Source organism: Leguminivora glycinivorella, chromosome 15, assembly GCF_023078275.1.
Source record: "Leguminivora glycinivorella isolate SPB_JAAS2020 chromosome 15, LegGlyc_1.1, whole genome shotgun sequence".
Classification (NCBI taxonomy): domain Eukaryota; kingdom Metazoa; phylum Arthropoda; class Insecta; order Lepidoptera; family Tortricidae; genus Leguminivora; species Leguminivora glycinivorella.
The window spans coordinates 11,283,556-11,304,481 of record NC_062985.1 but is presented as its reverse complement, the minus strand read 5'-3'; the positions used below and the strand labels follow the sequence as shown (position 1 = coordinate 11,304,481).

At 39.0% G+C, this 20,926-nt stretch overlaps 2 protein-coding genes across 2 annotated transcripts in view; both read right to left on the bottom strand.

Moving 5' to 3' along the window:
- LOC125233855 (ubiquitin carboxyl-terminal hydrolase 3-like) overlaps positions 1 to 17,424 on the bottom strand; it is a 29,098-nt gene extending 11,674 nt beyond the window's left edge. The window contains exons 1-6 of the mRNA XM_048139992.1: positions 17,190 to 17,424; positions 15,928 to 16,072; positions 15,169 to 15,433; positions 10,928 to 11,093; positions 5,711 to 5,889; positions 1,545 to 1,690 (exon numbers count right to left, since the gene is read on the bottom strand). Coding sequence (XP_047995949.1) covers positions 1,545 to 1,690; positions 5,711 to 5,889; positions 10,928 to 11,093; positions 15,169 to 15,433; positions 15,928 to 16,072; positions 17,190 to 17,280 — 992 coding nt within the window. The 5' untranslated portion in view covers positions 17,281 to 17,424. The remainder of the gene's footprint in view (positions 1 to 1,544; positions 1,691 to 5,710; positions 5,890 to 10,927; positions 11,094 to 15,168; positions 15,434 to 15,927; positions 16,073 to 17,189) is intronic.
- Positions 17,425 to 18,383: 959 nt separating this feature from the next.
- Positions 18,384 to 20,106, bottom strand: LOC125233973 (40S ribosomal protein S17). The gene is made up of 3 exons (XM_048140153.1): positions 19,955 to 20,106; positions 19,663 to 19,814; positions 18,384 to 18,652 (listed from the first exon to the last, which is right to left on the bottom strand). The coding sequence occupies exons 1-3, from the start codon at positions 19,955 to 19,957 to the stop codon at positions 18,406 to 18,408; spliced, it is 402 nt and encodes a 133-aa protein (XP_047996110.1). The 5' UTR covers positions 19,958 to 20,106; the 3' UTR covers positions 18,384 to 18,405.
- Positions 20,107 to 20,926: the final 820 nt, after the last annotated feature.

Genomic DNA, 20,926 nt, shown 5'->3' with positions numbered 1-20,926 from the left:
CAACCTAGACACACAAATTGACCTCGTCGGAAGATCAGCGCCGACTTTGGGATTAGCATTATGCAGAGGTTTTCGTGGTAAACTATACACGGTGTAACATAAGCAAACCGAATAATTTTAACAGCGTATTCCTCATCATGTTAGAAGCGTAAAATGTCATCTAAACTTTTCTGTATTTCGCCTGCTTTCGGAGTTACAAGCATTTAAAAAAATAACAATTACTTATTATTTCTCAGAACAAAATGCTGTTTCGATGGCGATGATGCTGTTATCGGACATAATCAACTACTGTTGTTTTTAGGGTTCCGTACCTCAAAGGGAAAAAACGGAACCCTTATAGGATCACTTTGTTGTCCGTCTGTCCGTCCGTCCGTCTGTCAAGACCCTTTTTCTCAGGAACGCGTGGAGGTATGAAGCTGAAATTTATATCAATTACTCAGGTCTACTGTCCCTTGAAGCTGTGAAAAAATCAAACTTCTAAGCCAACGCAATCAAAAGATTCAGCCGTTTATGCCGCAAATTTTCGACACTTGCAAGGGAATCAAAACCTACAGGGTGCTTCCCGTGAACTCAGAATCTTGAAATTTGGTACGAAGCAACGTCTTATAGCATAGATAAAGGAAAAATTACGAAAACCATAAATTTTTAGTTACATCACATAATATTTTTTTTTTAATAATTTTAACCTTACTACCCATTTCCTCATAAACGCGTAGAGGTATTAAATTGAAATTCATACCAAATACTCAGGTCTATAATACCTTTAAGCTGTAACAAAATCAAACTTCTATGTCAACGCAATCAAAAGAAACAGCAATTTAAGCTGCATATTTTGAAACTCGCAAGTACTCGCAAGGGAATCAAAACCTAAAGGGTACTTCCAGTCGACCTAGAATCTTGAAATTTGGCATGAAGCAACGTTTTATAGCACACATAAAGGAAAAATTCCGAAAACCTTAAATTTTTAGTTACATTACAAAATATATATTTTTTAATAAATATAAACTTATTACTTTTTTCCTCATGAACGCGTAGAGCTATCAAGTTGAAATTCATATCAAATGCAGGTTTGTACGGAACCCTCGGTGCGCGAGTCCGACTCGCACTTGGCCGGTTTTTTTTTTCTTCTCTCTCATTTCATGTACCTATGTATGTTCAAACACAATGTATATTGTTATTGAATAAAAATACTATGACTACTATGACTATGACTACTATGACTATGACTACTATGCTCATTGATAGATATCAAAAAGTAGTGACTAAAACTAGTGACTCATTGCAAAAAAAAATTAAATTTCTATTTTAACTGCTACTTTTAGGTATAACATTGACTTTTAATGTGAAAATACATCAAATAAAACTAAAAAAAGATATACAAATATATATATTTTTTGGCGAAATTTGCTTGACTTATCTTTATTTTGCCCTCAGAAATGCGCAGTGAAAATCTTTCGGTTTCCTCATTTTACACCGTGTATAAGCCATATGTTTTATCATTATACGTTTGTAAGCCAAGGCTTGTATTTGATTTGAAACTATACCTGTCCAGCATGTATCGCAGGAACTCGTGCGCGTCCTGCTGCTGGTAGCCGCGGAAGCGGGGCACCACCTTCCAAATCACCAGGAATAGGCACTCGGGTGATATGGCCCCTTTGCCGCCGCACCCGCTGTTCAGGTTTATTAGCACCTGCAGGATAATAAAAAATACTTGCATGATGATATTGTTCGTCCATTGATGACGAAGATGATGATGTTCTCATAGAAAAAGTACCTGGGCCATTTTTTTCAAGGTTGTCCACCACTTTTTTGGATTTGAAAATTTGTATGTGGATTCCACTCAGAATCGCGAGCTCTTTCAATTCCAATAGGAGAAAAAAAGTGCCCCAAGGTTTTTTTCCCATTCCGCTACCAATCTTTCATACATTTTGTATGGCGGTAACGGAATGGAAGGTTCGAAAAAATGTATGGAAATCTTGGGACCTTAGACTAAATATCTATAGACGCACATTCCCGAACAAAAAAGTCGAAAAAAATGGCCTCAAATGACATTCCAACTTTATTCAGATAGGTGCAAATAACGCTAACTTAAACCTAAAATCAAAATATATCTGTTTTTTGAAAACCGAATTTGTTATGTAAGCCGTAAGAATCAAATTCGTGAACCGCTCGATACGAGTTTTCAAATAAGTAACATATAAACCGTTTTCGTCCGATCACCACGATACTGGCAACTACTGAAACGTCATTAGAAAAACAATCAATGTCAAAACTACAAGTCATCAGAATATCGGATGCATGGAGTCGCATAAATAATATTAGGCACGTTGAGTAATAAAAAACCTCTTATAACAAAATAAGTTTATTTACACTTTTTACATTTTATATACAAGGTTTGACTTAAGACATCTATTATAATAAACAAATTCACTTGTTTGCCAAATTGGCAGTATACCTAGGTTTTCATTGTAAATATAATCTTTTTTTATGGTTTCGTACCCAATGGGTAAAAACGGTACCCTATTACTAAGACTTTCCGTCTAGCCGTCCGTCTGCCTGTCTGTCTGTCACCAGGCTCTATCTCAAGAATCGTGATAGCTAGAGAGTTGATATTTTCACAGATTATGTATTTCTGTTGCCGCTATAACAACAAATACTAAAAACAAAATAAAATATGTTTTTAAGGGGGCTCCCATACAACAATCGTGAAAACCTTTAACCACCTGTAAAACCGGCAACAATATTTATTTCGATAAATACAACCCAAATAATAGATTGTGTCTCAGGGGAGCAAAATGATAAATTTACGGCGAGGGCGTACATTGAATCCTAAAGGTAGCGGAGGATTATATAATAGAATCCGGAGCGTAGCGAGGGATTCTAAAACGGAATCCTGAGCTTAATGAGGGATTCAAGTGTTAACGCCCAAGGTGAAAATAATTTTGCTACCGTGTGACACATACTGCTTTTCACACCACCTAAGAGAAAAATGAAGGAACATAGAGATGAAACAGATTTATTTAATACTATTAGATAATAACTCAGCAAAGCGGACCCCTAGGCTCTCCCTGAGCCGAGGCATAGGCAGGGAAAACGCTAGGGGGATGATGAGATAATAACTCAACAGATCAACAAGTTTATCAAAAAAATATATTTTATACCGGCAAATAAATGTCCTTGAACAGAAAAGTGCCACTTTGATCCCTCCTAGCAGGGAAGAAAAGTACCACTTTGATCTCTCCTAGCGGGGAAGAAAAAGTCCATTTAAGGACGGAAGGTGATGTGAATAAGTAATTTGTGCACTGGTAGGTATACTTTCTTCCAATTACGATAATGAAGGGATTCGGGATAGCAAGTAGACATGAGTCTTGAAACTTGAATACTTCCTAACAAAATATATACAGAGTAATTACAGTATAAATGAAACTAAAAACTTAATTCTAATATAGGCCTATATTAAGAGCCACTTAACCGAGGATGCTGATGGCATTTCTTAGTTTATTTTGAGTAACCAAATATATTTTTAACCAAATATTGGTTAAAAAGTTTTAATTAGTAATGTAGACGGACGGTGTTGTCACCACCTTGGGATCCCGAGGGAATCTTGAATTAAAATATAACGCTATTAAAGTACATACGAGACAAAGTGATGAAATCTGCCATTTCAAGTTTGCTACACGTATTTTAAAAATATACAGTCAGATATATTATATCGCAACGTAAGAGTTACTCAAAGATATCAGAAAAGTGTGAGTGTATGTTCAGATATTTTTGAACATCTCGTTCGTTGCCATATATCTGATGGCTACTGTACACTGCCTACCTACTTTTTCGTCAATAGGCACATGTATAAGAAAACGCATGTAAGTAGATGTAAATAAAATAATAGCGACTCCGTACCTTTTTGTACCATGAAAATCCTTTATTTTTGCAATTAATTAAATTTATTCTAAAACACGAAATTGCATCGAGTTTATACATAATTTGTCAAAACATTTGAATTACTTACGTAAAAAAACTCATCCCACTGTCTTTCTTGTGTTTTTTTGTGCTATTTTTACAATTCTTAACCGAGCACGACGACATTGTCATTCGACGCCGGTCGGCGAATGACTAAGTCACCAACTCTGTACTTTTTCGTAAGATCTAGAGTTTGACTGTAGCCATTTTTTTCGCCTGACTGTGTATCTAGTACTAATGATACATCAATGATTGGGACATTTTTATTCTCCTATCAGGATCGAAAGACCTCGCGATTCTGAGTATTAATCACGTAAAAAATACCCATGTTACAAAAAAGTGAGGTGGACAACTTTGAAATAAAAAATAGACACCTATTTATTGTATACAAATGATATTAATCAAGCTTTTCACTCTCGTACCGTACTATTAGACACGGTATTCGACTGAAAAGCTCTATTATATCACGATTGTATAAAATACTTTAACCATTAAACCATAAAAGACGTCAGCCAGGGGCTGTTTTACTACCGGGCGGGCGTAGTGATGGGCAAGTTGCGGAAACTAATACAAAAGAAAATCTAATTTCTTGAAAAATTCACGAAACTTTCACAAAAAATAAAGGGAATTTAAATTTATGATATAGAAAGTTTCCATCCATACAAAGTATGGAAAGTTTCCGAAGTTTTCCTATGTGAATATTTTAGAATTTTGGAAACTTTCCGTCGGCACATCTGTAGGCGGGCGAACGAAGTTGTTCTAAATTAAAGGCCAGAGTATGTAGCCAACCGCACAAACGCTTACGATAATATCGTAATTGTAGCTAGCTATGTGCGAACGTGTCATACTATTTATTTCAGTCAGTCTCAGTATAAGATGTACCTACTGACATTGACTGAACTAGCATGACAAATACGAATGTTTCCGAAAAAATACGAAGGAAACGAAACCTTTTTCGCACTACATCTGTAATCGCTATTCCCTATTGGCGCGACAGCGTCAGACTGAGTTTCGATCAGCATCATCAAATACAGTAGAACCCGCTTAAAACGATTCTGAGGGGACCCAGCCAAAAAAGCGTATTATACGGGAAATCGTATTAAACGTGAAAAAATAGAGATTTTTAATCGTAAACTTTTAATATGGTTATTTTTTCTTGAAGTGATAATGCTTTTCTTCTTATTTTTGACATCACTGAACCAAACATGGGACAAAGAATTCAGAAACTCAACACCGCAGCAGTGATAATGAGCGAAGTGTATGTAGGTAGGTACGAACTATCGCACTAACCGCTGAGTTAGGACGACAAATTACAAATTTATATTTACGGGTGGCGGTGTCGCCAGAATCGCGTAATTAGTACAGTATAATTAGTTCCGATTTTTGTCACCCGTATAAATAAAGTTGTAAAGTAATGCAAGGTGGGTAGTTTTAGATGGTGTATTAAGCGGGCACGCGAGTCGTATTAACCGTGAAAAAATATCTGAAATCAAGTCTCAATTTGTAGGGACCGACGTAAAATGGCGTAATATGCGGGAAATCGTATTAAACGTGATCGTTTTAACCGGGTTCTACTGTAGTCATTTCGGCTAGGCCGGCTGCCGGCTGGCCGTATCGGATGCATATGCAGAGACGTGCAAGCGTACCACTGAGTTCTAAAATAGGAATTTTCAAAAGGCCTGACACACCGCCTGCGTACGCGTATGCATGACGTGGTGTGTAAGCATTGCAACTCGTAGTAGATGGTTACCTTCCTCAACTCCTCAGCCATGACGACGTCCGTCATCTCCTGCCGCGTGTAGCTGCGCGAGTGGTACACCTTGCGGCCGTTGGTCTTGGGTTCGAGGACCGGCAGACTGCTGAAGTAACAGCTGAACTCTTGGATGTTGCTCAGGCTTTGGAGCACCGCGTTCATGAAACATGTGTTGCCTGGAATCACAAGCGTGGGCATTACGGTGCTGTTACACGGACAACAAAATTGCCAGCAATTCACATACCATTCCCACGTTTGTTCAATACGCACCAATTACCAATGGAGCAAACGCGGCAATGGTATGTGAATTGTTGGCAATTAATTGTGTTGCCCGTGATGTAACAGCACCTTTACTTTTAAACCTGTTATAAGGGCCTGATAAATACGCTATGTTGTCATCGATAAAATACACAAGCCGAGCGTCAATGGCGATATGGTGTACCGCTACAAATGCATGCCTCGATTTAGGTGAGCAGACTTCAAGTCCCATCTGACTTGCGGACGAATCTTGTTTGTTAAACAAACGCGAGTCGACGGCGCGTTAAAAAGCACGGTGTACATAGGCTCTAAATTATAAATATTCCTTAAACTCGTAAATCATTTTCAATCATTTAAAATTGAATTTAAAACACCGACATCCATTATTATTAAATACACAAAATGATGAAATCTTAAATTTTAATTTTAGTATTAGTGTTTTGCTCGCTTATGGCTTAAAATCATAATCATAATCATAATCATTTTATTGGTAATAGATAAATTACATGTCAATATTTGAAATACAATCGTAATAAATAAAAATTATTAGTACAAGACTAGGAACTATTATTGTAAAGAAAGAATTCCCTATAATCATAGAACGTCTGCTCTATAAGCCAATTTTTCAGTTTGGTTTTAAATGTTGCTATATTAGGTGTAGCGATTATTGCATTCGGGAGGTTATTATAGATCTTGCGACCCATGACGTGTGTGAGTTTCCTTGACTTAGCGAGTCTATGTGACACGCAGGGCAGCTTTCCAGCGCGCGCGCTACGGGTCTCATACCTGCGCGGGGCCGTGTTACAGTTGGGCGTTGCGTCTACTTCTTCTCGTGTGGTCACTGCCATTTTAAAAATAAGGAGAGATGGTAGCGTCATAATACCGAGTGACTTAAAGTGAGGTTTGGCAGTTTCGGTTTGAGAGATCCGCACTATAGCTCTTACTGCCCGTTTTTGTAAACGAAACACCCTTTCCCAATCAGCAGCTCCCGCCCACAGTTCGACCCCATACTGAAGGTGTGAGTGTATGGACGCAAAATAGCACGACCGAACCATTTCTTTCGGAAGTAGTCTCGCTAATCGTTTAAGTGCAAAGCACGATGTAGCCAGTTTACTGCAGACTTTATCAATATGACAACTCCACGTGAGACTGCTGTTCAACTCGAACCCAAGAAACGTGGCATTCATTACTTGTTCTATGCGCTTACCGTTAACCGTTACTGACAGTGGTCTTGTTTGTCGGCTTGAGAGGTCAAAGTGGATAAACTGAGTCTTTTTGGTGTTTAATATAAGTCCGTTAGCCATAAACCACTTTGACACAGATGCAGCGGTTAAGTTTAATTTGTGTTCGAGTTCATCATAGGTCAAGGCGTCAACCACCACAGCTACATCATCAGCGTACATAAACGTCTCTCCGGTATCGATGGCGTTAGGAAGATCGTTTAGCAGTAGCGTGAAGAGGATATTGGAGACGGACGATCCTTGGGCAACTCCCATACTCGTTGAGACTGTGTCCGATCGTACTCGACCACTATCAGCCACCACAACTTGAGACCTGTTATGTAGTAAGTCAGCTATTAGTGCAAGTGCAGAGCCTCCAAAACCGTAGTGCTGCAGCTTGTCGATTAGGACTTCGCGATCCGCGACGTCGAAGGCCTTCGACAAGTCGCAACACAATACAGCTACCTGGGTCTTGCGCTCGCGTGCTTCCATAATTTGCCGAACCACCACTCGTGTCAGTGTGGTGGTTGACAGGCCTTTTCGGTATGCGAATTGCCTCTCGGATAATGCGTCAGTTGATTTCAAAAATTCAGTTAATCTTGAACTTAGACCGTACTCAAAGATCTTTGCTAGTACGGGTATAATCGCGACAGGTCTGTAGCCGTCGAGGTCGTCCCTCCTTCCCTTACCCTTATAAAGCGGACAGATGTGGCTTTCCTTTAGTGGATCAGGGAAGACGCCTTCTCGGAGGCACCTGTTGTATATGACGGTGAGAATAGGGGACAGTTCAGCTGCAGAGGAGTTAATCAGCGTCACGGAGAGGTCATAAATATCGCGTGTTGGTTTTTTGGCTAAATTAGAAATGATGATGCGGTATACTTCGTCAGGTGTGAATGGCTTCAGTCTAATGCATCGGTCCGAGGGCGGGCGGGCGGCGCGCAGCAGGGCGCGCGCGCGCGACACGTCCGCGGGGGGCGCCCCGCACGTCGCAGCTGCGCTCGCGAGTCTATTGTTCATGGCATCTGCTACCGCTTTTTTTGTTGTAAATTTATGTCCATTTGAGTCCAAAATGATGTCAGTAAAATCCACAGGGTCATGGGGTGCCTTACCTTTTTCTTTGTTGATTACCGCCCACATTGTTTTGATTGTGTTTGAACTGTTAACAATTTTATTTTCGTAAAACACTGCCTTTCTTGAATGAAGTAGACTATTATATTTTAAGCTCATACTAGCGATAAGATTTTTTATATGTACGTTATCCGGTAAGCGGTTTGCTAAATCAGTTATTTCGAACATTAATGTTTTAATATTATACATTTCAGTCGTTACCCATGAATCTGATTTTCTGTTATTAATAGTTTTGAGAGGGAAGCAGATTTCAAATTTATTTTTGAGAACAGTAATTAAGGACATAGTTAATCGGTTTACGGATTCATTGTTACGGTGCAAAATTTCATCCCAATCTACGCTTTGGATAGCCCGTCTAAATTCGAGGTAGGATCGCGGCGAGATAAGCCTTGCGCGGCGGGTGAGGGGGCGGGGCGGGGCGCGCGGGCGCAGCAGCTCGGCGCGCACGGCGAGGTGGTCGCTGAGGTGCGTGACGACGGGCGCGGCGCGCAGCGTCGAGCGGTCACCGTTCCAGTACACATGGTCGAGGCTGGTGGATGTGGTAGCCGTCACCCTAGTCGGAAAGTTCACCAAGTTCCTAAAGTCATGAGTCGCAAGTAGATCATATAATTTTTTTAATTCTGGTCTAACATTGCTCTCCGTATCGTCTATGTTCGTATCACCTAATATTATGCAATCTCGATTCACAGTACTTATTTTATCGAGCAGACGTTCTAAGTACCAAAGGAATTCGTTACTACTTATTCCACAGTTAGACCTGTAAATACAAACAATGGTGACGTTAAAGTCTATTAAATCGACTGCCGATATTTCACAGTATCGTTCCTCTGATAATGAAGTTAAATAAACATTTTCAACAGCCTTTAAATTTGAGCCGAGCCACCGTGTTCGTAACTCGAGCGGCAAAAACATGAAATTAATCTAAACTCATCTAGACATACACATTTTAATTTATCGTCGGTTAACCAATGTTCTGTGATTGCAAGCACGTCGCATTGCAGTTCATTACGTAACAATATTTCCATCTTCTGGGTCTTATTGTCAAGTGCGCGAATGTTTTGATGACAAACAACGAGTTTGCGCGGTGAATCAGGTTTACGAGTTGCGTTTGGTGCGGGTCGTTTGCTATCGCTATGCTCTGGCGCCGGCTTCGGCAGCGGCGGTCGGTAGATCTGCGCCGGAGTGATGACGTTGGTGACCCCGCGCGCGCTGCGCGGGGGCCGCTTCGAAACCACTCTGTGAATCGCACGCGCGCGGGCCACACAGTAGGCGAGTTGAAAATGTCATAAATATTTTCGGGAATGCCAATTAAGAACGACGCATGTCTTTCTGTTTTTATAATCCTCTTTTCCACATAATATTCGTCGGAGCTTGCTTGTTCTTTCAGAAAACTTAATACGTCTTCACGTGTCGTATCAGGTCTAAATGACCATGCTTGTAAATATTTTAGCCGTTCAACCCCTTTAATTTTAGTATGGTTGGAGCCCGTACCTACCACAATTTTCTTTCTGTTACGTTTTCGAGAAGCAGATTTCCATTCGTTGTCGTTTTCAAAATCATCCGCGTCGGAAACTTCGGCAGGTTTCATGGTCGATCGTACATTGAGATCAGCGGGTTTAGTGGCCACAAGCGGTCGCTGCGCGTCATCGATAATCGCCGATGAGCACTCGGTGTTATTCGGCGGCGGGTTCAGTGTTGGTACGGCTACATGCTTACTGGCAGGAGCAACGGAGACGGGCGCTGCGGTCGGGGGCGCTGGGTGTGAGAGAGATTTCCGAGGTGCTTGAGGCGCGGTGCTCACGGCATGGGTGAGTAGCGATCTCGCGTTCGCACGCGCGGTCCGAGCTGATGTTGTTGCAGTTATTGCTGGTGACGTACCTGCTGTTCGGCTTGTTTTCGTCGGCTTCGGCACTGGTTCGTCGGTCTTCGGAGTATGAAGTGGCTCTTGTTGTGTTGACTTATCGCCATCTTTGCTGTTATTCGTTTGAGTTTTTATATTCGCCGGCTCTAATTTTGCTAAAATCGCGTCAATCTTGAAGTGAATTTCGGATATTTTTAATTCAAACGGTTGGAACGCTTTTTGAATTAACGTTTCAATGGCTTGTAACGTTACTTTAGCCATGTTAGCTCGAAAATTTATAAAAAAATAGACGAGAGTTCGTAGGTACGCGTGTTCGCGGCGAAGGCGCGGGGGGGAGGCTTACTTGTAATTTATGTAATTAAATAAATAAATATTGGGGACACCTTACACAGATCAACTTAGCCCCAAACTAAGCAAAGCTTGTACTATGGGTGCTTAAGCGACGATATACGATATACTTAAATAGATAAATACATACTTATATACATAGAAAACATCCATGACTCAGGAACAAATATCTGTGCTCATCACACAAATAAATGCCCTTACCGGGATTCGAACCCAGGACCGCGGCTCAGCAGGCAGGGTCACTACCGACTGAACCAGACCGGTCGTCTAATTACTAAAATGTCTGTTTCTAATCTTAGAGAAATAAATATGTTTGAACTGAATTGAAATCATAAAATAATTGGTTACCCAGCGTTAAAGGCCCGTCTTTATGAAGTACAATCTAACTAATTGACTTACCTAAATTTTTTAATCCTACGACTTTCTTCTCCCTCAGAGTCTTGCCGTTACAGGGCGAGCCTTTCTTCTCCTTGCTCTTAACTCCGTTTTCCGCCGAGCTGCTGTCGTCCGAGTGAGACCTCTTACGCGACCGCGGCCTTAGGCTTCGCACTGTCTCTTCTGGCGTCTGAAAAACAAATGATAGTGAATGTGAGTCCACAGTCCACACATAGCGATCAACACCGCGAGGCGAAAGTGAAATGTTCAATACTGTTAAGTCGAACTCATTCAGAAGATCAGCGCTGACCCCTGGGTCAGCATTTGGACCATTTCGTGGTAAACCCGACATATTTTTTTAGGGTTCCGTACCTCAAAAAGGAAAAACGGAACCCTTATAGGATCACTCGTGTGTCTGTCTGTCCGTCGTCACAGCCAATTTTCTCCGAAACTACCGAACCGATTAACTTGAAATTTGGCACACATATGTAAACCTGTGACCCGAAGACGGACATGTAATTTAAATTAAGAAAATTCATATCAAATGAAAGAGCTTTTTATAAGTATTTCAAATATTTTTTTTTAATAATTTTTAGTAAAGTAATTTTCAAGTAATTTAAGGAAATAGGCAAAAAATGACCATTCCCCCCCCCCCCTCCCTTATCTCCGAAACTACTAAGCGTAAAATTTTCAAAAAAATACACACGAGATAGTTTTCCATTATAGATTACAGGAAAACCTATTAGAAATCTACAGTAAAGCGTAAGTCGGACTTAAATGAAAAAAAATCAAATTAAGAATTTCACTCACTGCCGCTGCAAGGAGTTACCAAATCTCTTGAAATTGTGTGTGCGCATTTGAATATTAAGGACTGTATCGATAAGTATAAGGACAAAACAAACCTCGTCTAAATGTTGACATGTGCATAATTTTATATTATTATGTTCCGAGAGTATGATCTGAAGGTATTGGTAAGCACTATTTGATATAAGGTCTAATTTTTATTTTATTTTAGAGACTTTATGGTACTTTCATTAAGGTCTAGCAAATAAATTTCGGACAACCCCTATCTGGCTTAATTTGAGAATATTTCAATGACTGTTTGCACGATTTCAACAAACAAAGGTTAATATGCTGCCAAAATATATTCTTTAAGAGTCCTCTTCATGGTTTTTCAATTGGGTACTTGCAGAATAAATGCGGTGAATTTATATAATTAAAAAAAACGCTATTTTGAGCAACGTTCCGGATTGTCGTAAATTTTTGATGCAAGCAGGATGAGAGAAACAGATAAAAAAATTAGCCATAGGCCAAAGTCTAATTGACATTCACGGTGTTTGAACAGTGCCTAAACCAAATCGATATAAACAGTGTATGATAGTTAAATTCGACATCAAAGTCGGAGTTAGAGGAAGCACCATGCCACATTCTCTAAATGGCCGCCATACACAGATCCTGAACTTTATTTCTTAAAAATAACTATGGCTAGACTATGTCCAGATATTCTGCTTTGTGGATCATATGTAGTTGAGGTTCACACAGTACAATTTTTTTTCGCAATCGTATCGTTTTTTACGCACTTTGTGAATTTTCTAGTAGCATTTGTCCGGAATCGTAATTGTTACTCGGGAGGATTAAGTCAATACTGTCTAAACCACTTGCTTTACGTCGAGTTTCTAGGACAAAATGTGAACCTTATTATGTGCCTTATTAAGTCTATGTCTTGTTTTAAGAAAAAAATATAATAGCAAATAAATACGGCTACTCAAAGTTGTCCTCATACTTAACGATACAGTCTTTACATATGAACTCATTTCTGTTTCGTTTTGTTCAAAATATCGATTATTCGCAAAAATGACTTAAGATCCTACTAAAAAGGAGGCGCTAAAGCCCTTCTTGTAGTGTACGGAACCCTTGCAACGCGAGTACAACTCGCACTTGTTTTGTTTTAATCTTATTTTTGCTATTGTAAAATACTTATGTACTTAATTATGTGTTTACCACGAATAAACCATTGAATCTGAATCTGAATCAGACGCAGCTAGTGTAGACATGGAAGTGCGCTTTCTTAAGTGCTGGTTGCACCAATTGCCCCAAACCACCTTAGGCACAAGTCACTGTTAAAGTTTATTTATTTATTTAAACTTTACTGCAGGACATAAAATTGTACAAATGGCGGACTTAATTAGGCTTGTGCCGTTTCGTTCGTTGATCGGAGCGCTCCGATCTCGTTCAATCGCTCCCATGAACTAGTTCGCTCTTTTAGGTCTTTTGCTCATTTAGTTCAGCCAGACCAGCGACCACTGCGCTCGGAAAGATCAGAACGAATGGGACCGAATAGTGTCAAAATGATACGAATAGTCCACAGATAGTAACATTCCGGGCCGAAAGGTTGTAAGTAACCGAAGTTTAATATGAAAATATGACTTTTTTTGTTGCTCTGCTAAGTAGCTCTCGCTCTCGGTCGGCGCAGTCACACATTCGTTCTCGATCCAAACCGCTCGCGCTCGCCGATCCTATACTGAACTAAATGAGCAAAGACCGATTCTCAGACCACGGAATGATTCAGTTCATTTCGGTCATTGATGGGATTTTATTCCTAACAGTTCATAGTTCGTGAACGACACAAGCCTAGACTTAATGCATAAAGGGTATTCTCTACTAGGTGACGCCATGTTTATAAGACAAATTTTAACATTAGCACTGTGTGTAGTGAGTGTATAATGTGTATTCCAAACTCCATGTAATACATATATTTATGACATGGGCCCTAGCAGGTTGTAGAAGTTTCATAATACACTAATCATAATCAGTCCAGTCCAGTAGACGTGGCGAACTAAATAAATAATTCAAAATGTTCCAACTTATTTCTTTTTTGACAACCGGTCGGTAGTGACCCTGCCTGCTGAGCCGCGGTCCTGGGACCTGGGTTCGTATCCTGGCACACCTCGGACACTGGCGATCAAATATATTGAAAGAGGCGCATTCCTAGCACACAGTCTTAGCTCGTGTAGGTGAACGCGTACTATGCTTGTATGAGTGAAATATGACAGGTCGACTGTTCGTGTTTTTGACAAGCGGTAACTGTGAGGTAACCGAGACGGGGTGGGCGGCACTTTCAGCGGGGAGCGGGAGTGGCCATACTGTACGATAGTACTCTTTATTATACTGTGATCCCGGTAAGGGCATATTTGTGTGATGAGCACAGATATTTGCTCCTGAGTCATGGATGTTTTCTATGTATATAAGTATGTATGTTTCTATCTATTTAAGTATGTATATCGTCGCTTAGCACCCATATCACAAGCTTTGCTTAGTTTGGGGCTTAGTTGATCTGTGTAAGGTGTCCCCAATATTTATTTATTTTATTTATTTCAACCACTATATTATTCAAGCATTATTCAGAATTGAATATATGCTTTGGAATATTTTGAAATTTTGTTTTCTATATTACCATTTAAGGTTTTCATGTTCATGTTTTCTATATTACCACAAGGACCTCAAGGTTCGATTCAAATGTATTTCAGATCACCATATTCATGAAATTTTAAGTAAGATGAAGTTTGAATGTACTTGTACCTATGCTTCACCTATTCATATTCTAGAATCATCCTTGTTTCAGTGTTCAAACAGTGTACAGTAAACAACTGTATAATTCATATAAAACTTATCATACTATAAATACCAATGAGTTTCTCCAATCATAATGTTTACCAACTTACAATTAAATAAGAATCACTAGGTTTTATAAGCAAAGTTTACAAAAAAAAATGACTTATGTACTTTAGAGAGTTTTGGATTTGGAGCAAATATTATTTGCAGGAATTTTATTGGTGTAAAGTACCCCTAATGAGTATTGCCAAAAAATATTATTAATTAGATCTATCCATACTAGGGAGAAATATAAGTTTCAATAAGTTAAAATTACAAGTATTCTATAAAATATAAAGTCCTTGAGTAAATATTACTAGTATACCTTAAAAATGGATTAATCAGAATTATGAAAATACCTACATGGCTTCAACAATATCAGTATGTGTGGTGACGGGTTAAGAATTTCACCATATGGGTTAAATTGTGGCGTAGGCTAGAGGCTGGCAACCTGTCACTGCAATGTCACAATTTCGTTTTTTTTTTCAACCCCTTAGTTGCCAAGAGTGGCACTGAGACTTGAGTAGTTTCATGTGTTCTGCCTACCCCTTTATGGGAATACAGGCATGATTGTATGTATGTAAATATCAGTAAGTACATAGTAGTATTTTTACCTTAGTATTTTTAGTCCGTTTATCTGTATCGGAGCTCTCATGTGCTTCTGTTGTATCAGCACCCTTGCCTTCCTTGCTAGATGAGGGCTCCTGTGCCGAGGAGGCGGACGAACAACTGTTGGGCTCGCTGCCATCTTTACTGTTTTCCTCGTTTCCTAGGTTACTATTTGTGTCTGTCACATTTCTTATTTGCATAATACTTTGCCTTATTTTGTCTATTGACTGTGTTTCAGTATCATTTGATACATAGTCATCACATTTGTAGCTGAAATTATAGAAAAAAAAATATATAAAAAACATAAAATTTTATGTTATTATTATTTCAAGTAATCATTTTACAAGGTGAGATTTAATTTATGAAAAAGGTACAGCGAGCAAATCTCGACTGGGGGGCAATTATAACTAAACCATTTTTTTCATTATTACACTTACACTATGATGTTGAGTTCTACATATATCCACTGAAAATGCCTACCATATATAACCGGAGGACACTCTATTTATTAATGCAAACATTGTAAAATATGGAAAAAATGGACCAGTTACATTTGCCCCCCAGTCGAGATTTGCCCCGCTGTACCTTATCTTATCACTAAACAACTGATACTGACCAATATGACAAACAGGAATGCAAAAGAACCAAAAAAAAATGTTCAAAGATTAAGTTAAAAACAGGGATTTGAATTATCCATTTTTATTTTACTAACTAAATAATTATTAACTTACACTAGTAAGCCACTTGAACATAATTTAACTTACCAATAAACCGAGAACACATCACTATTCATGCACAGTTGGTGGCCCGAAGTCTCGGCATGTATCTTCGCATGTCCATTCACATACCGGCCACAGTTTACCACCCCACACTGCAGGCACAACCAATTCTGATCCTTTGCAGCACATTCTGAAAAAAAAAACAAAAATAAATGTATAATCTGTTTCCTTTGCTAAGAACAAGACAAGTATGCGGAGTATGCCATAGTAGGTACTTGATCTTAAAAACTTTAAGAAAGAAAGAAAGAAAGAAAAAAAATTGTAATACATGCAATTAGAATAAAAATTTTATTGTCCTCTAGCACCTATAATACAAGCTATGCTTATAGTTTGGGGCTAGGTTGATCTGTGTAAGGTGTCCCCCAATGTTTATTTATTTATAAGACCACTTTAGGCTACATTACACTGTCATACTGAAATCAGGATATTCCACCTGTCCAAAATCCTGATACCATGTGTTTTTCAATTTCAATTTCAATTTCAATTTATTTAATAAAATATAAAAAACACACAGTTTTTGCACAGAGTGGAAATGTGTTCTATTGCAAATATTGCAATGCACTTTGTACCAAGTAATAAGACTTGCAGAATACCATCCTTTACAGAAGTGCTGTAATAGGTACTGATTTCTTATACAGGAAATGGTAGAAAAAAAATAGATTTTTGTAATGCTACGTTTTATAAGTTATCTTGACATCTACTTGTAAAGTTCGTACTATCTCCTTGTGAAGCTATTGGAGTGTTTTCTAGAATTTCTAGATCAACACACTGCGCAATACGAAATTAACTAAACATCATAATATATTTGGCTGATCACATATTGTATTGCGATTCTGACTCATTCCATTTGGAGTTTACGGAAAACGATATTTGTCTATAAAGCAAATGTTTGAGGAAAAACCCTAAATGCGCAACATAGCATATCCATGTCTAGGATTAGTTTCATACCATAATCGAACGCATGCTATTATCATAACATTTCAGCATAAAATAGCAATATTTTTAACATATCGCGGCAGGTAACGCGACATTCTCATCATTCACGGTCATTCGAGTACCCCGCGCCCCGCCCCGTGCCTCCCACTTCCCCTACCCCTCTGCGTCCCATGATAACAGCTGATTAATAAAACTTCGCTGTATTGATTTTTCAAACTAACCCTAATAAATGCGACGTGGCGTCTCAACCACAACGCATATTTCAAAACATGAAACCCAAGTCATAGTTTGTTAACAAATTAAGTCATTACCTGAACAATCCCAGTTCTTTGTGACTGAGGTGTCTTCTGTGATGAGGTCGCTGTCCACCTTGACGTTATCTAACAAATGGGAACATTCCATTCTTCATAATAGGTATGATCTAACCGAATAAAAATAATATAAGCTTAATTTAGAACTCATGGAAATGAAATAGATTTCTATCACAACTCTCTCGAGCTCACAAAACGAATGAGATCGAGCTAGGGAGCAAAAGCAAACACAACAATTAAAGTGGGTTGCCATATGCAACGTTTTTAGTTTGAAGATATCAAGATATGAAAGAATAATTCCTATGTATTGGCAAACGTACATGTTTGACTGTATTTATCAATAAGTATTCGATTAAACTTTAATCATACAAAATTTTACATTATTTACCTAATTTCAAATTTAATAACCAATATTATACTCATGTTGCCAGTTGATAAAATTACTTTTGCTCCTTTGTAGAACACGCTTACTGCCCGAGGCGGGAATTTCAAGCATAAAAAGCATTTCGAATTTGACACAAAGTTCAAGAGTCAAGACAAGGGGCATACAAGGGGGGATATTTATTTTGACATTACCATTTCGGAAAGGGGTCTTTTCTACCCTGCTTGGAGTGAATAAATTGGCACTTTTCTTCCCTAATTATGAGGGAGCAAAGTGATACTTTTCTTTTCATGGACACATTTTGTTTAAGTTTCAATAACGTATTTATATTATGTATATAAAATAAATTTTCTCATAGGTGATGAGAAATATTTTACACACTACTGTGTCTCATGGCGTTAATACTCTAATCCCTCACTACGCTCAGGATTCTAATTTTGAATCCGGCGCTACGCTCAGGACTCAATTATGGACTCCTTTGCTTCGTTCAGGATTCAATCGCCCTCGCCGTAAATATCTCTGTTTGCTCCCTTGTTACATACATACATCACACACACATACATAGCTTCGATTTTGTACACTAACTTTTTGCTTTAACCTTTTGTCTGTTTGTTACTGAACCTAGCACATACTTGAGTCACATACAATATGTTAAATAGAAAGTAAGTATAAACAGGAGGTATTAAGTCCCAAGCAATAAATTATAATTTATTCTCCTCTTTGTCTTTATAATAAACCTTGCTGCTCTTCAACTTGCTTTGTGCATATTTTACTTCAGCATATATTAAGAAAAATAAAAATAAAACAACTGGTATATTTTAATGTTTATTATCCTTAATTACGTCTGCCACCATAACCACCCGAGGTAGCCGGCTGCGTCAGCTGGAGGCCATTAATGTTGTTGAAATCAAGCATCTTCAACATTTCCTTGGTGTCGGGATCAACCTCAATGATGTCATGCTCCAAGGCGGAGACTTCAGGGACGTAGTTGTCACGTCTCTCACGCTCCTCCTCCTGCAGTTTGATGGAGATTCCGCGGACCTGGGAGTTCCTGAGACGCCTCATCAAGTGGGTGGCAAACCTACAAAAAAAACATAGAAATTAAACTAAATAATGGTCTAAATACTTACAAAAAAATAAACTTATAAAAACATATTGCCACTTTGTCTTACTAAACTAATAATTTGCAAAGAGAAAGGGATATGAAGGTCAATGAACTTTCATCTAAATTCATTTACAAATGCCTTAAATAAATAGGTGGCAATGAAAAAGCCTGTCATATATCAAAAATAGAACTTTCATACAAATCAGCTAGCAATATAACGCCATGGCTTGCGTGGGCGACGGTCGCGCGATGGTCGCGCGACGGCGATGCGACGCATATGAAATCAAACCTTATCGGTATGGAAGTATGAGACGCGACGGCGACGGTCGCGCGACCGTCGCCCACGCAAGACACGGCGTAACTCAAAGGGTGCTACTGGGATGAGATTTCCACAGAATACAGTACAATCTAAAACTAGTGGTATTATCATTATGTGATACAACACCAAATGCCAGTTCAAGGTATTAAAATATGGATGCGAACAAAGTGCTAAAAATATGTATACACACAACTTTTGCTTTATAGTTAAGCTTGTGGAAACATATTTTTGGCACTTTATCCATATCTATATTTCATATGTTGACTGTAAATCAGTGTGTAGAAAATAAAACTGATGCCCAATGTAATGAATTAAGGTTATGAATGTATCTTGAAGTTCTGGAACAAATCGACAGACACCCACACCCAAATTATGTTGTTAATTATTTTTATTAAACTGCAATCATTGCCTGTCAGTAAATTATACTAATCAGAAGTAGTAACTAAGTCTATTTCTATGAATATTGTTTAGTGCCCTACATTTTTGATTTTTTTTTAATTTCAGAAGTATACAATTTCGACATCAATTTTCTAATGGATAGTATTAAGGTTGGAAATAACCGTGGAAATCTTAAGGCAAATAAAGTGGAATGAGAATAAGAAAATAAATCATAATGAGACAAAAAGTATAACCTTAAGTGTAATCAAAACATGACATCTCGACTTACCCGGCGATCTTGTTACGAAGGGGCTTCGTAGGAATGATAGCGATTTCCTCACATATCCTCTTGTTGGTGTCAAAATCAAGGGTCAACCTTGTGTAATATTTCTCAATAATGATTTTGGCTGCCTTCTTTACAGTCTTAGTCCTGACGCGACCCTGGAATGTGTCAGGTTATAGGGTAAATATAGACATAGCAAGAATCGTTTCCACACAGAATTTTGTAAAGTACACTAATATAGCACATATTGAAGAGATTGGAAAGATAAAACGGGATTTAACTAAAATAAAATAGTCACCATGGTTAGGAATTACTGTTGCCGTCTCTGACAGTTAACAGAAAAGAATCTATTGTCTATGGCGCTTAACACGTCAAAGCCGCACAGATTGTAAATAAAAACGATTAAGCTACTTTTGCACGATCTTTTAATTTCAATTAAATATTATTATGGAGTAATATAATGAATAATTAATACATTACGATACGAGTGCGGAAATGACAAATTAAAAAAAGTGACGCTAAATTGAAACACAACCTAATAGTGTTTTTTTTTTATATCGACACGAGTTAAGCTAGGAACACACTACGCGGACGTCCGTCGTAAATCGACCGCGGACGGGAATCTGGATAATGGAAATACACATAACCGTGCAAACTATCGGTCGACGGACGTGGACGTGGCCTTGAGCGCACGGACGTCCGATCGAAATCTGGCTCTCTGGATGTTTTGTTCCGTGCACACTGATAGGTCGCGGTCGCGGTCGTTTTACGACGGACGTCCGCGTAGTATGTTCCTAGCTTTACAAATTCTCTCTTTCGACGTTAAAGCAAGGAACACACTACGCGGACGTCCGTCGTGAATCGACCGCGGACGGGGATCTGGACAATGGAAATACACATAAAGCTAGGAACATACTACGCAGACGTCCGTCGTAAAACGACCGCGACCGCGACCGAACAGTGTGCACGGAACAAAACATCCAGCGAGCCAGATTTCGTTCGGACGTCCATGTGCTCAAGGCCGCGTCCACGTCCGTAGACCGATAGTTTGCACGGTTATGTGTATTTCCATTGTCCAGATTCCCGTCCGCGGTCGATTTACGACGGACGTCCGCGTAGTATGTTCCTAGCTTAACCGTGCAAACTATCGGTCGACGGACGCGGACGTGGCCTTGAGCGCACGGACGTCCGATCGAAATCTGGCTCTCTGGATGTTTTGTTCCGTGCACACTGATAGGTCGCGGTCGTGGTCGTTTTACGACGGACGTCC

Excerpts from the sequence above, each read along its gene's own strand:
- LOC125233973 (XM_048140153.1), bottom strand. Across the intron at positions 18,653-19,662 it reads CTTCGTAACAAGATCGCCGG|GTTTGCCACCCACTTGATGA; the intron begins GTAAGTCGAGAT and ends TTTTTTTTGTAG.